This window comes from Pristiophorus japonicus, chromosome 13 (genome assembly GCF_044704955.1).
Source record: "Pristiophorus japonicus isolate sPriJap1 chromosome 13, sPriJap1.hap1, whole genome shotgun sequence".
NCBI lineage: Eukaryota > Metazoa > Chordata > Chondrichthyes > Pristiophoridae > Pristiophorus > Pristiophorus japonicus.
The window spans coordinates 38,275,431-38,290,474 of NC_091989.1; the positions used below are offsets into that span (position 1 = coordinate 38,275,431).

The 15,044-nt window shown below is 44.2% G+C and overlaps 1 protein-coding gene across 1 annotated transcript in view; it reads right to left on the reverse strand.

The window, feature by feature from the left end:
* Window positions 1–1,625: 1,625 nt before the first annotated feature.
* selenoo1 (selenoprotein O1) overlaps window positions 1,626–15,044 on the reverse strand; it is a 37,002-nt gene continuing 23,583 nt past the window's right edge. The window contains exons 7-9 of the mRNA XM_070897377.1: window positions 11,414–11,599; window positions 9,686–9,842; window positions 1,626–3,108 (exon numbers count right to left, since the gene is read on the reverse strand). Coding sequence (XP_070753478.1) covers window positions 2,923–3,108; window positions 9,686–9,842; window positions 11,414–11,599 — 529 coding nt within the window. The 3' untranslated portion in view covers window positions 1,626–2,922. The remainder of the gene's footprint in view (window positions 3,109–9,685; window positions 9,843–11,413; window positions 11,600–15,044) is intronic.

Sequence of the window (15,044 nt, forward strand, 5' to 3'; positions counted from 1 at the left end):
AACATACCATCCTGGAGTCTCGGTTGCGGCCGCAGAAACGCCTATCTATTCCCCTCACAATTGAATCCCCTATCACTATCGCTCTCCCACTCTTTTTCTTGCCCTCCTGTGCAGCAGAGCCAGCCACGGTGCCATGAACTTGGCTGCTGCTGCCCTCCCCTGATGAGTCATTCCCCTCAACAGTACCCAAAGCGGTGTATCTGTTTTGCAGGGGGATGACCGCAGGGGACCCCTGCACTACCTTCCTTGCTCTACTCTTCCTGCTGGTCTTCCATTCCCTATCTGGCTGTGGACCCTTTCCCTGCGGTAAGACCAACTCACTACACGTGATACTCACGTCATTCTCAGCATCGTGGATGCTCCAGAGTGAATCCACCTTCAGCTCCAATTCCGTAACGCGGACCGTCAGGAGCTGGAGGCGGATACACTTCCCGCACACATAGTCGTCAGGGACACCGGAAGCGTCCCTGAGTTCCCACATGGTACAGGAGGAGCACAACACCCGACCGAGCTCTCCTGCCATGTCTTAACCCTTAGATACACTTAAACTGGTAATAACAATGTTAAAAGTTACTGACCAATATAAGAAGAAAAAGAAAAACTACTCACCAATCACCAGCCAATCACTTACCCCCTAGGCTGTGACGTCACCTTTGTTTTTTCGCCTTCTCCCTGTAGCTGCACCGGTCCGCCTCTCGCCGACCCCGGACTCGCGCTGCTCCGAGCTCCCGCCTCCTCGACTGACTGCTCCGAGCTCCCGCTGGCCTTTATAGGCCTCTCGCCGACCCCGGACTCGCGCTGCTCCGAGCTCCCGCCTCCTCGACTGACTGCTCCGAGCTCCCGCTGGCCTTTATAGGCCTCTCGCCGACCCCGGACTCGCGCTGCTCTAAGACGCTTCTTAAAACCTACTCTATAACCAAGATTTTGGTGATCGATCATAAAATCTTATTACGTGGCTTAGTATCAAATTCTGTTTGATCACGCTCCTGTGAAGCACCTTTGTAACATTTTATGACGTTAAAAGATGCAATATAAATGCAAGTAGTTTATATAAATACACAGCGGTAAAACAATACACATCTGTAGTTCTATTATGATGTATTTTAATCAGTTCTTTATAATTCCTGTGAAATCTTTTACCAAAGACATTGATCACTATTATGTGTCACTTTTACACATGGCAGCATCATTAAGCACTCGGGCCTCAACATCTACTCGAGCATAATTAAAATGCACTTTTATCTGTTACAAGTGTTAACTTGGCTAACTGGTAGCACTCTCGTCATACATTGTGCGTTCAAGCCCCACTCCAGGGCCTGAGTACATTATGTAAGTTAACACCCCTCAGTGCAGTACTGAGAGACCATTGCATTGTCAGTGATGCCACCTTTCAGATGAAGTCGCCTCCCTGTTCAGGTGGATGCAGGAGAATCTATGACGAACATCCATCCCTCAACCAACACCACCAAAACACAGATTAATTGGCCAGTTGTGGGACCTTGCTATGTGAAAATTGGCTGCAGTGTTTCTCTATATAATTGACTACTAATTCGCTGGGTGTTAAGTGCTTTGGCATGTCCTGAGGATGTAAAAGGTGATATGTACACAAAAATATACACAATTAATTATTTTAACATTTGTTAATGATTGTTTATTGTTGCATTGCAGGGAACAGGATACATGTGCAATTTATATACATATAGTTCAATCTTTTACAATGTGAATAGGGTTCTAAACAATGGATGTATAAAAACAACCAAGAAGTCACAGTGCAAATTATTATCCAAGGAATAAAAACTTATATTGTGCGTTATTTCTTAAATGTTGAGCATTTTACAAGAGTACAACAGTTTCCACATCGTACAAAAATAGCCCAGTATATCGGAGTTGATATTTTTGTATTCATGATAACAGATTTTATCTGGAGAGCTTACATTTCAAACTTCACAGAGCAGCGCCAGTGTTTGGTAATCAATAGTTCTACAAGCCCATTTAGATATTGTTTATTCAACAATGGAATTACATTCAATTAAAAAATTAACAAGCAAGTACATTAAATAAAATGGCCTTTACCTGAATAAAGATTCCTGCCTTCACAACTTTGGGTAAACAAAATCATTCTGTGCACACAATGTGTCACTTACATCAGTAGCACTACTAAAGTGTATTACTATTCAGCTTGCAAATACACAATCACTTGTGATTACCTGCTTATTTACATATATAAATGTCCCTCATTATACGCTTAATCATTACAGACATAATGTCAGCCACTTTCATACTCAAGGATTTAAGTGGAGGGAAATTGCAGCTGGTCTACTTTCTGCTAGCTGTACAATAACAAAACCCTCATCTCCAAACCATGATCTGCTATTTTCATGAAATTAAGCTCCTTTCTTTCGGGGGATGTGAAGCGAGTCCACTTGTATAAGAATATCTACTTCAAAGTAAATTGCTGCAGTTTGTAACCAAAGTAGTGCATATGCCCATACGTTCTCACTGCTTTAGTTGTCAGCAAAATGAAACTAGAGCTATAACAATCGGTATTCCATACTCAGCATCTCTAAAACAATACGCGTATTTTTAGTACGAAGTACATTTAAAAACATTTGCTATTTTTATGCTAATATATTTGAATATATTCTCTTTTTGCACCAAGGCTTTTCATGCTGTGTATCAGCTCACCACATTACAGTCAACTGAATCATACTTTCGTGATATAACAATGTGGTGTAGGTAATTCAGAACATCGGCTACTGCTCTTCATATGCAAGTCTCTGTAAGTCTCCACATTACATCTGTTGGGAGGAAAAAGTAGCACTCATTATTTACCTTGTTTTGGCTTCTCCACCGCTGAAGAAAACTTCAGTTTAACAGTCTATCCCGACAGTCGGGAAGTAGCCAGAAACCAAAACAAGGTGTTTACGAAGATCAGGTAACTAAAAGTTTCCCAGCCCAGCCCGGTGGTTTGCTGTGATACGGCACTCTCCTGCTACTCAATGGGTCATTCGAAACTGCAACCTCCACTGTTGCTTCTTGTAGCAGCTCCTCTTCCACACAGGGTTCCTCACTGTACGGATTCTCAAGAAGCTTTAGAACTCGTCTAACCTAAAAACAAACAAGATAGATTAGTGAGCTATCTAAAAGGAGTTCATGGTAAAATTGGCTCAACCAAATCTAAATGTCTGTAATTCTAGGTAATTTTAAACCCTCACTTTCGATGAGAAAGTTTATGTTTTCAATAGTAATTTCCTTTTGTGCTGCTGACATTTTTTAACAAACATTTTAAGAATTGGCCAATTTAATCGTTTCTATCAGTAAACTGGCAAAGTGAAAGAATTATTTCTGGGTACAGGTACAACGTCCCGAATCCGCAATTCCGAAAACGGACATTCTTTTAGAAAAGCGCATTGCAGATGGAGTCGTCCAACGTGCGATCGCCTTGCCGAATGACCCTCGACCCCGACCCACGTGTGAGCCGACCTGACCCACGTGCTCCTCTTGACCAGGCCCGACTCGACCCGACTTAAGCGCTGTGGTGTTTTTTGCGATTTACAGGTATTGTGAATTTGTGTTGTTTGCCATTGCAACCATGTCAAAAAAGGCCAACAGATACCCCAATAGGTGATACAGGTAGTGCAAAAAGGAAACATAATTCATTGTCAGTTGCCAAGAAAGTGGAGTTACTGCAGAGATTAGATAGAGGTGCTTTAGCGAGAAGACTGAGTGAGGAGTATGGTGTTGGAATCTCCAACATTTAGGATATAAAAAACCAGAAAGACAGATCATGATGTTTTATGCAGAAAGTGACGTTCAGGAAGAAATGAGTAAAAGAAAAACTATGTATAAACCTAAAAGTGATGAGTTGGATCGAGTACTGATGGAGTCGTGGCGACAGAGGAGAAGTGAAAAGGTTCCTTTGTCTTGCCCAATGGTGATGCAACAAGCCAAGGTATTCCACGCAGAACTGGAGATTGAAACTCCATGCGGCTATTCTTCAGATTGGCTATGCAAATTTAAAAGGCATCATGGCATCAGGCAATTGGAAGTATATGATAAAAAAGCCTCAGCTGAAAGTTATGCAGATGAGTTTGTTAAACTAATTGCTGATGAAAACCTTTTGGGTGAGCAAATCTATAATGCCGATACAGCACTGTTTTGGCGCTATATACCGAGAAAGACATTAGCAACAGCAGAAGAATCACAGCCAGCAGGTGTAAAAGACGCCAAAGATGGATTGTCTGTGCTTTCTTGTGCAAATGCGGCTGGGACACATATGTAAGCTTATGGTCATCGGAAAAAGCCAGCGTCCAAGATGTTTCAAGGGCGTGAGAATATTCCCAGTGCATTATTATGCTATTAAGAGAGCATGGATAACCAGGGTAATTTTTCGGAACTGGTTTGAGAAGCATTTTGTTCCCGAGGTTCGTGCTCATCGTAGGACAGCTGGCCTTGATGAAAACTGCAAAATATTCTTGCTGTATGGACAATTGCTCAGCACATTCTAATACTGAACTTCTAGTAAAGGATAATGTCTGTGGAATCTATTTACCTCCCAATGTAACATCACTGACACAGCCAATGGACCAAGGAATTTTGAGATCAATGAAGTGTTTCTGCAAAAACAAATTCATGAGATGTTTGCTTAGTGCTGTGAACAGAGGCATGGGGATAACAGCGTCCTCAAAAGGGTTCTCTGTGAAGGATGCCATATGGGCAGCTGTGGATGCATGGAATGAGGTAACTAGAAACACCTTGACTATTGTTTGGCATAACCTCCGACCAGCAACTATGTTTAGAGAAGATGATGATGCTACTGACTTTGAAGGTTTACATGTGTCCAAAGAGAAGAAAATTATTTCTGAACTTTTAGAATATGCAAAAGGGCTGACTTGTGAAGCTGTACTAGAATGAAGACGATGTGTCACTGAAGTCATGGACATAGACAATGATGCTCCCGTTGTGCATACAGTGACAGATGAAGAAGTTATGGGCATGGTTTTGCGTCCAGAGGAAAAGCATGAAAGCAATGAGGATGATGATGCTGATGTTGATAATCAAGTGGAAAAAGTGTCCATCGACAAAGCTATCAATCTTTGTCATGAATTAAGTAAACCCCTAGAGCAACGAAACTTCATAAATGAAGAGGAAATAATGCAGGTGTATAAAATTTGGGAAAAATTAATCAAAGAAAAGCCCAAATTAGTTAAGCAATTAAAATTAGTCGATATGTTTAAGAGGGTATCGCAGCAGAGTGCCCAAGAACTGCACCAGCAAGGTCCACACACGAAAATCTTAATGCTGGCCCATCTTCAACCCCAGCCATCATAGCTGAGCCCTCTACTCCAAGCTCTCGCTCAAGCACAACCTCCAGCCAATTGTAAGCTGTACCTATTTCTGTGCAGCTTACTTAGGAAGTGAATCACAGGAAAAATAGCTGTTAGCGTCAGGCAGGCCCCGCCGAGGAGGTATGCAGGTGGGCCTGCCCCGCCGAGGTGTTCGGGCAGGTCCCGCCAAGGAGATTTTTGGGCAGGTCCCGCCAAGGAGGTTGTCGGGCCGGGCCGGCCCCGCCAAGGAGATGTTTGGGCGAGCCCTGCCGAGGAGGTATGCAGGTGGGCCTGCCCCGCCGAGGTGTTCGGGCAGGTCCCGCCAAGGAGGTTGTCGGGCCGGGCCGGCCCCGCCGAGGAGATGTTTGGGCAAGCCCCGCCGAGGAGGTATGCAGGTGGGCCTGCCCCGCCGAGGTGTTCGGGCAGGTCCCGCCAAGGAGGTTGTCGGGCCGGGCCGGCCCCGCCGAGGAGATGTTTGGGCAAGCCCCGCCGAGGAGGTATTCAGGTGGGCCTGCCCTGCCCCGCCGAGGTGTTCGGGCAGGTCCCGCCAAGGAGGTTGTCGGGCCGGGCCGGTCCCGCCGAGGAGATGTTTGGGCGAGCCCTGCCGAGGAGATCATCGGGCGGGCTGGCCTCGCCGAAGAGCTGTTAGCATCGGGTGTGCCCCGCCGAGGAGGTTTTCGGGCGGGTCGGCGAGGAGGCCCCGAGGAGGGCAGTGGCAGTAAGGCGAGCGGGGCGAGGTGCGCGGTGGTGAGGCGAGGCCCGAGGTCGGGCAGCGGCAAGGCCCCCCGAGGATGGCAGGGTCGTCGGGTCTGCATTCCGGAACATTTTACGGATTCTGGACGACCCTGCCACCGATCATCCCGGAGTCTGGAACATTCCGGATTCTCAATGCTGCACGTGCAGTTAAAAAAAGTACCCTAAATATTGATCTGTACAGTGGATCCAAATTATTTTCGAATACATTACCAGGTGAATACACAGCGGGAGATTCTTGCATTGAAGATTCTTCCTTCAACAGTAATAATTTTCCTTCAACGTTTTACAGTCAAAGTCAACATAGATGGCAGAGGGCTGACTTTACAAATGTGCATAACCGGTGGAGAGTCTCGCTGCTTAGAGCACTACCCACAACTTTCTATCCTTTTGTTAATTCAGCTTTGAATTGTGTAGAAAAATTAATTTTCTGCCAGAGTTTCCGAAATAAATACCTTATCAGTATGGAGAGTTTATGGAACCCCTTAGCAAATTTAGCAGGTTTAAATTGGCACCATCGTTGGCTGCAAGAAAAAACACCCACTGAAGCCAATATAAATACCGCTTTGATTGAATCCGGAGTTCTACTATCATTTAAGAGGAGGAAAAGAGATTGTACAGTAAGCTTTTGGAAGAGGCAACTACCTGCCTAACACTTGGCCTTTGGCATCTTTGTAGAATCTCAGGAAAGGATCTATAGTGACGCAGATTATAAAGCAAGAAATAACAAAGTGATAAATAGTTTCTGCAAAGCATTGGTGCATCCCTATTTTGTACAATCCTGGGCACAGTACCACTTGCCTTGGCGAAAGTACAAATAATGCGATTAGACACCCAAGCTATAAGGAAAGACTAAGGGCCCAAGTTTCCACATGATTTGCGCCTGATTTTTTAGGAGCAACTGGTGGAGAACGGACTATCTTAGAATTCGCAATTCTCCACATTTTTTTTTCTGCAGTTCTAATCAGGTAGAACAGTTCTACTTTGGAACAGAATTTTTTCTTCAAAAGGGGGCGTGTCCGGTCACTGACGCCTGATTTGAAAGTTTCCACAGTGAAAATATACTCCAAACTAAAGTAGAATGGAGCAAGTGAAGATTTTTGTAGAACTGAAAAAACCTGTTCTACACAGTAAAAAATCAGGCGCAGGTTACAAATCAGGCGTCCAGAACGAGGTGGGGGGGAAGGGAACTCATTAAATTCTACAATCAATCCTTATTTATACTTCTACAAATATTATACAAATAAATCCAACCTGAATAAACATTTATAAGCAAAGAAAAGATTAAATAAACCATCTTCCTACCTGTGTGAAAGTGCTTCAGCCAGGAAGAATGGTGCAGCAAGCCTCACAAAACGAGGGAGCCGACCGAACGCGGGCCGGGGGGGAGGAGGGAGCCGACCGAACGCGGGCCGGGGGGGAGGAGGGAGCCGACCGAACGCGGGCCGGGGGGGGAGGAGGGAGCCGACCGAACACGGGCCGGGGGGAGGAGGGAGCCGACCGAACGCGGGCCGGGGGGGAGGAGGGAGCCGACCGAACGCGGGCCGGGGAGAGGAGGGAGCCGACCGAACGCGGGCCGGGGGGGAGGAGGGAGCCGACCGAACGCGGGCCGGGGAGAGGAGGGAGCCGACCGAACGCGGGCCGGGGGGGAGGAGGGAGCCGACCGAACGCGGGCCGGGGAGAGGAGGGAGCCGACCGAACGCGGGCCGGGGGGGAGGAGGGAGCCGACCGAACGCGGGCCGGGGGGGAGGAGGGAGCCGACCGAACACGGGTGGGGGGGAGGAGGGAGCCGACCGAACGCGGGCCGGGGAGAGGAGGGAGCCGACCGAACGCGGGCCGGGGAGAGGAGGGAGCCGACCGAACGCGGGCCGGGGAGAGGAGGGAGCCGACCGAACGCGGGCCGGGGGAGGAGGGAGCCGACCGAACGCGGGCCGGGGAGAGGAGGGAGCCGACCGAACGCGGGCCGGGGGAAGGAGGGAGCCGACCGAACGCGGGCCGGGGGGGGGAAAGAGGAGGGAGCCAATGTTTTTTTCACACTGAGCGTGCGCAAACGCTCCAACACGCACGTGCAGTGTTGCCGGCAGGAAAAAAACTAATTTAAATAGTACCCGCTCCCTCCCACTTACAAAATCGGCGCGAGTGTAGACTCCGCCCCCCTGGGCGCCACGCCAAGCAGACAAGGAGCTGCAAAGCGCTCCAGAATCGCTCGTTTTTTTTCCGGCGCCATTTTAGGCGCGAAAAACGGCCGCCCAGCTTGGAGGGGCGTCCGTTTTTTTATCATGTGGAAACTTGGGCCCTAAATGTTTGAGGGATGTTTACAGTGGAAAAAAGGCAGCTTTGATATGATGATAAAGGGATTTAAGATCTTGTAGGGAATTGATAAAACTCATTCAGACCACTGTTCAATACCAACAAAAGTTCAGGAAAAAAAACAGTTAATATGTAACTTCTTGACCATGGGTTGTGTATCTGTCGAATAGTCTATAGAGGATCCGTTAAATTTCAAGAGAGTAGTAGGTAAATATCGAAAAAAAAGACTTGCATTTATATTGTGCCTTTCACAACCTCAGGATGTCCCAAAGTACTTTACAGCCAATGAAATACTTTTAAAGTGTAATCGTAATGTAAGAATTAAACTATTGGAGCTTATAAGAGATAAAGTGGGGTAGGAAGTCATGTGAGGTTATCCACTTTGGTAGGAAAAATAAAAAAGCAAATTATTTGATAGGGAGAGATTACAAAATGCTGTGGTACAGGGGGACCTGGGGGTCCTTGTATATGAAACACAAATAGTTAGTATGCAGGTACAGCAAGTAATTAGGAAAGCTAGTGGAATGTTGGCATTTATTGCAAGTGGATGGAATATAAACGTAGGGAAGTACTACATAGTTTTGGTCTCCTTATTTAAGGAGGGATATACTTGCATTGGAGGCAGTTCAGAGAAGGTTCACGAGATTGATTCCTGAGATGAAGGGGTTGCCATCTGAAGAGAGGTTGAACAGGTTGGGCCTCTTCTCATTGGAATTTAGAAGACTGAGAGGTGATCTTATTGAAACAGATTCTGAGGGGACTTGACAGGGTAGATGTAGAGAGGATGTTTCCTCTTGTGGGGGAATCTAGAACTAGGGGGCATAGTCTCAGAATAGGGGGTCGCCCATTTAAAACTGAAATGGGGAACCATTTCTTCTCAGAGGGTTGTGAATCTTTGGAATTCTCTGCCCCAGACAGCTGGGGGGAGGGGGGCGGGGGGGCAAGAGATGGGAGAAATAGAGGATAAATTAAATACATGTAATGATGGATATTTGGTAACCATACTTTCCTGGTGATTGTTAGTTATAGGGAGGAATTTCCTCCAGAGTGTTTCACGACATTGGTCACAGGTTTTTTTGCCTCTTCCAGGAGGTAGCATTATGCTTAAAAAAAGTTACTATTTTCATTAGATTACAGCACCTTACTGTTTCATGAAACCCTGGGCCTTACTTTAATGATCAAGTTTGAATTTTTCTTATAAATTTAAGTGTGCGATTCTGCCTCGCCCATTTATTTGCACAGGAATGTTATTTTTGCACATAATGTTTGAAATTAGTTTAGTGACATTTACCCACCTCGGAGAAGTCCCCATTCTCTGCAGCGGTGATTGCATTCTGTGCAATGTAATTTCTCAGAATAAATTTTGGGTTGTTTGCATTCATCACCTTCACACGTTGAGTGTTTTGTTCAGCAATATCATCTACACCTTCTGCTTCATTCTCCAAACGAGACCTGAAAGGAAACAAAAAAAAACCCATCTATATCTTTTGAGGTATATCATTACATTGAAATCCCGAAGCTGAATGTTCATAAATACCAACTCAGTTGGCTGGATTTTACGAACTTCGATGGGTCCGTGGCAGGTGACATCTGTGGCGACCCCGATCCCGCTGCTGGCTCCATCCTGGCCTCCAAAATAAAGTTACCGAGACTGGGCTTGTTAAACCCACCCAGTGCATTTCCCGGCCACGTAGAGGAAGCGGGTCTGGTGACGTCATTTGATGACGCGTCATCAGCCGGATTCCTTAAAAGGACCATGGCCAACTTTAGTTTTACATTTGTGCTGTCAGTTTTCCACAGCACTGATGTGCTGCAAACACTGACAAACACTGCACAGAAGTGCAGGGCTGCACCCAGGCTCTCCCATCACTCCCTCCATATGCTTATGGAGAGAGTCACAGCACGCAGGGAGGTTCTCGTCCTTTCCCATGAGTGGACGAGACCTCCCCAGGAAGCCAACACAACCTGGTTGCACATTACAGAGGAGGGCACAAACAGGGGTGTGGTCAGGAGGACCTGGGTGCTGTGCCGCAAACGTTTCAATGATCTCAGTCGATCATGAAACATTACTGCAAAGCTACACTCAACCTCATCCTGCTGTGCCACTCGTCACATCCCCATCACTCTGCCTTCCCTACCTTACTCCTAGTACTCACACCAACTAATCCTGCACCTCCACACATCCCGCTCTCTCTATCTACATTATCACTTCCCCATCTCCATTCAAATTTTTTTTAAATACAGAAACCATTGAGTTTTTCTGGACCTTAAATATGAAAAGGTATGCTACAATCCATTACAAGATGAAAAATATTCAGTGGTTTCAGTGTCACATTTTGTGAGCTTGTCCAACATTAAGTAAACTACCATTATTTGTAAAGATTCTACTACACAGAAGCCGCAGGTACAGGAGACACAAACTATGACCTGCTCATAAGAGACCCCAACATTCAGGATTTACAAAGTGTACATCTGCATGAATGCTCAAATCCTTTTTTTTTTTTTTTTAATTGATTCTCTCCCCCCGCCTCCCTCCCCTCCCCAATTTTCTCCCTTTGTCCCAGTGCTGACTCGATCTGGCGTGTAGTTCCATGGATGCTGGTAGGTTGGCCACTTTGCCCAAGTGGTCTTTCTCCATGTGTGAGCCTCGACAGTGAATGTCAGCAGGCAATCTGACCATTCAATCCTGTTCTCAACCAATGTATAAACAATTTACCACTAGGGTAACATTCAGAAGCAGGGATCCTACTGGATTCTCTCCCTCTTCCCCCCACCCCTCCCCCACCTCCCCCCACCCCGCAAATGATCAAACCCTGTGCCACTGAGGTTAAATGTAGTATCCCCACATCCGCTGCAGCTAACGCACATGAAAACAGGAATCAATCCTGGGAAATTCTGCTCTGTGAGGCTTCGTGCTATTCTGGGAGGTGCCTTCAACTAACGGGCACCTGGGGGAAAATCTAGAAGATATTTTTTATTTTATTTTAACATTCTTTTTTGTCCATAAAGTTGTAGTCTCTAACCTGTACTTTTGTAGCCAGTCTGTCCATGCTTTCTTGTGTTTGCTTAGTAGCTCTTCGGTTGTCATCTGCTGCAGCTCAGAGAAGTGTTCTATGCGATCCAACTCCTTAGCAATTCTTTCTTTGTTGCCAAGAAGCTCAAAGAGCTGTGGATTGGACTGGGACAGTGCCAGCAACATGGACAGCTGCCTGAGTAGATGGCCAGAGCACAAGATCAGAATCGCAATAAACCAAGTCACATTCAGAACACTTCAAAAAGCATGTTACAAATTGTAAATATTTTAAAATATATACAAGTTACTAGGAGTATAAGCTGAGTAACATTTACAAAAGGGACAAGTCAGTTAGCAAGGGTAACTGCAGCGGAGCACAACCAGAATTATCCAGATATTTTTCAGGAGAACCAAAACTATAACAGTGTTCATTTAATGGCTTTCTTTAACAGAACTGGGCACATTTAATTAAAACAACAATAAATAAATTAGAATTACCAACCATTTCTGGCAAGTTACAAGAATTCTTCAACAAATGTTAAAAAAAAACCTCACAAAAGCCTTTCCCCACAAGTGAAAGAATGTGCATTTTGCCACCTCTATTTGAGGTTATTTCTGTGGGTGAATAGCAACAAAATATAAGCTACAACTGTTACTTCACACATCAAGGAACGTTTCTTATTCTCACAGGTATGTAGTCGCCATGCAACCTCACGTTATCATATCATATAATCAGAGATAATCGAGGGTCGTGAATCTATGGAATTCTCTACCCCAGAGAGCTGTGGAGGCTGGATCATTGAAAATATTTAAGGTGGAGATAGTGTGGAAATTTACTTTTAAAGTTACATTTTCTGTTTAATGTACCCTTTTGTAATAAAACAAAATGGAGTCTCGGTTCTCCCAGAAGCCCCTGAAGCAGACAGCCTGTTTCTGCATAAACACATTAACCTTGACTGATAAGCCAACTCATTTAGAAAAGCAGAAGCCATCTGTGTGAGCGAGGGAACCTTGAATTTACCCTCCGTCTTGTTAGAACTATACTCCCTGCTAAATAACTGTGGCTGTGCAAAATCTTAGAAGTATTAGATAAAAGCTGTTTTAGATAAGTAAGAAATTAAAACAAGAATGTAATGTTAATTAAAGTGATTGAAGAACTCCTTATCTGTATTTGCTGACCGCAAGGGCAGAACTGATACACGTGATGGAACCATAATTTCTTTGTTTGTTCTTCTTTATAAAGACAGTGTGTTTTTGTATTACTGTAGAAGTCTTTGTGGAGCTTTTGACTTAGCAGGACTTTTCCTTGCAGCAAGTAAATTAAAGGGACATCTACCGAGCTGTTTATGTCAGAGTTTCATTTTTTTTTTTGGTTAAATTGAGAGTCGAGATTTCGACAGTTTCTTGGAGGTTCCACCGAGATCGCTTACCCTCTTCTGTGAGTAAACGGATGCGGACATAGTGCCTCTTCAGTGAAAGGCTTAACTGGCCAGAATAAGGCAAACCTTTTGCTCGCAAAGGGTCTCTTTGCAGTTGAACCGTATATGTAATCTGTTGTCCACAGTGGAGGTACTGCGATCTACGAGGCTCGACATTTAAGAGCTAAAGTTATTTTTTAATAATTTCCTTCTCGGCTTGAAGGCAGAAGGGATCTGATCCTGAAAAATATCCGATCTGGAAACAGCCCTGGGAGATCTTCATTAGTATAAGGTAAAAGAGCGCTGTCAATCGAAAAAGAATCCTTGAAAGAGAGGATCAGAATCCTAGAAAGAGAGGAAAAAGAATCCTTGAAAGGGAGGATCAGAATCCTTGAAAGAGGAGAAAAAGAATCCTTGAAAGAGGAGAAAAAGAATCCTTGAAAGAGGAGAAAAAGAATCCTTGAAAGAGAGGACCAGATATTGACCCGAAGCATGGCAGTACGAGTGTACGGCGTCGAGGGAAGAGATATTTTAGATAAGTTAAGGAGTCAGTCTGTAGTGGCGTAAAACGCAGACTGAGAATTGACTATATGTTTAGATAGAGTTTAAGGTTATGATTTGTATGCCCGCGTGGATGTTGTTTGTCTTAATTGTCCTTGTTATACTGTTGTGTTCAGTACTTTTGTGTGACATTGCAATTAACGAAACGGGAAGAGTCACTAGGGAAAATTGTGATTCGGATAAACAAAAATTGATTAAGAAAGGAAACAGTGACTGATTGATCAACTACGGTTGGTTTGTGTCAATATATTTCAAACACCCAGACTGAGCCCGAATTAAGAGCCTTTTCAGGCCACGTGACGGCCAGGAGAAGTGGGCGTAGAGAACTCGTTGACCGAAAGGATTGTGAGATCAGAAACTGTGAAAAATCTTAATCATCCAGAATGGGTGCCGGAGCAAGTAAATCATCACCAAAAGGCACACCAGCCTATTTTATGCTCCAGAATTGTGATCAGTCTTCAATTGATCACCAAATAAAAATGAGTAAAGTGGGCTAAGGGTGCAAACAGGCCATTTCCACCCAATGGTTCGTTTAATTTAGAAAGGATAACATGCCTAGAGGAGTGTCTTATAGACAGACAGGTTGAAGAGGTAAAAAGAAATAGAAAAAGCCTGGGTTCCGATTCTTCGAGCCCACGTAAAATTAACAGAGAAAGTAAATCAATCATGTAAATGGATCCAAACAATTAATGAGCTTTGTTGAATAAAAAGAGACTTTTGTGAATGTCTGTCGATGAGTGAGAGTCCTTGTGTGATTTTTTGACTGCGGAATGAATTTTTCATGTGCCTGAAAGTCTGTTTGGAAAAGTAGTGGAGCTGTCTGTTTGTTTTAGCTCCACCCACTTTTTCAAACAGTGTGAATGTTTTTTTAACCCTTCGTAGTGTTGTCCTGTGTGTGGGAAGTTTTAAGAAATTTTAAGTTAGAAATGCAGGTGTGGATTTATTCAGATGATAAATTACGGAGCTAGGAAATGCCCAAAGGATATAGGTTTGTTGAGCAAAAGATAAAAATGCATGGTCCCGGCGGTTTAAAAAAAAAGAGAATTTATTTGACACGCTCACTTACTTGTCGAAAGAAAACACGCAATCATTAATTGCATTGGGTTGAAAGACAATAAATTTAGTCTAGAAATGAGATAAAGAATGGAGAAGGGAAGTTGTAATGCCTTAAAAAAAAAGCCTGTGTGGGTCTCTCGAGGCTGCAGGCTGGGGGAGTACGCTCCCATTTTCCTTTGTGTAAAACAGTATTACGAAAGCTTCTAGCTCAGTAAAGAGATTTTAAATTTAAAAATTGGCAGTAAAATATTTAAATTAGAATTTGAGATATTTCAAATGATTCTCCTTGATAAACATTTTGGATGTATGGGAAAAATCTTGGGTTTGGAAGCCTTTTTAATAACAATTGCTGTGCCAGAAGCTATAGCTTAAAAGGTTGTAATTTATGAGACACTATCATAAATTGAAGTTACAGAGCAAAAGATTGGAGTTTTTGATGTTCGGCTTCTAAACCAAAAGTTGGCCACACAATTATAAAACAAGTACTTTGCATTCTGTGATCTGCGAATCACTATAAGCAAAAATGAGAAGTCCGATTTTATAAAAAACAGTATTACCATATTTGACATTTTGTAATCCAACAATAAATACAAATACTACAAAAGG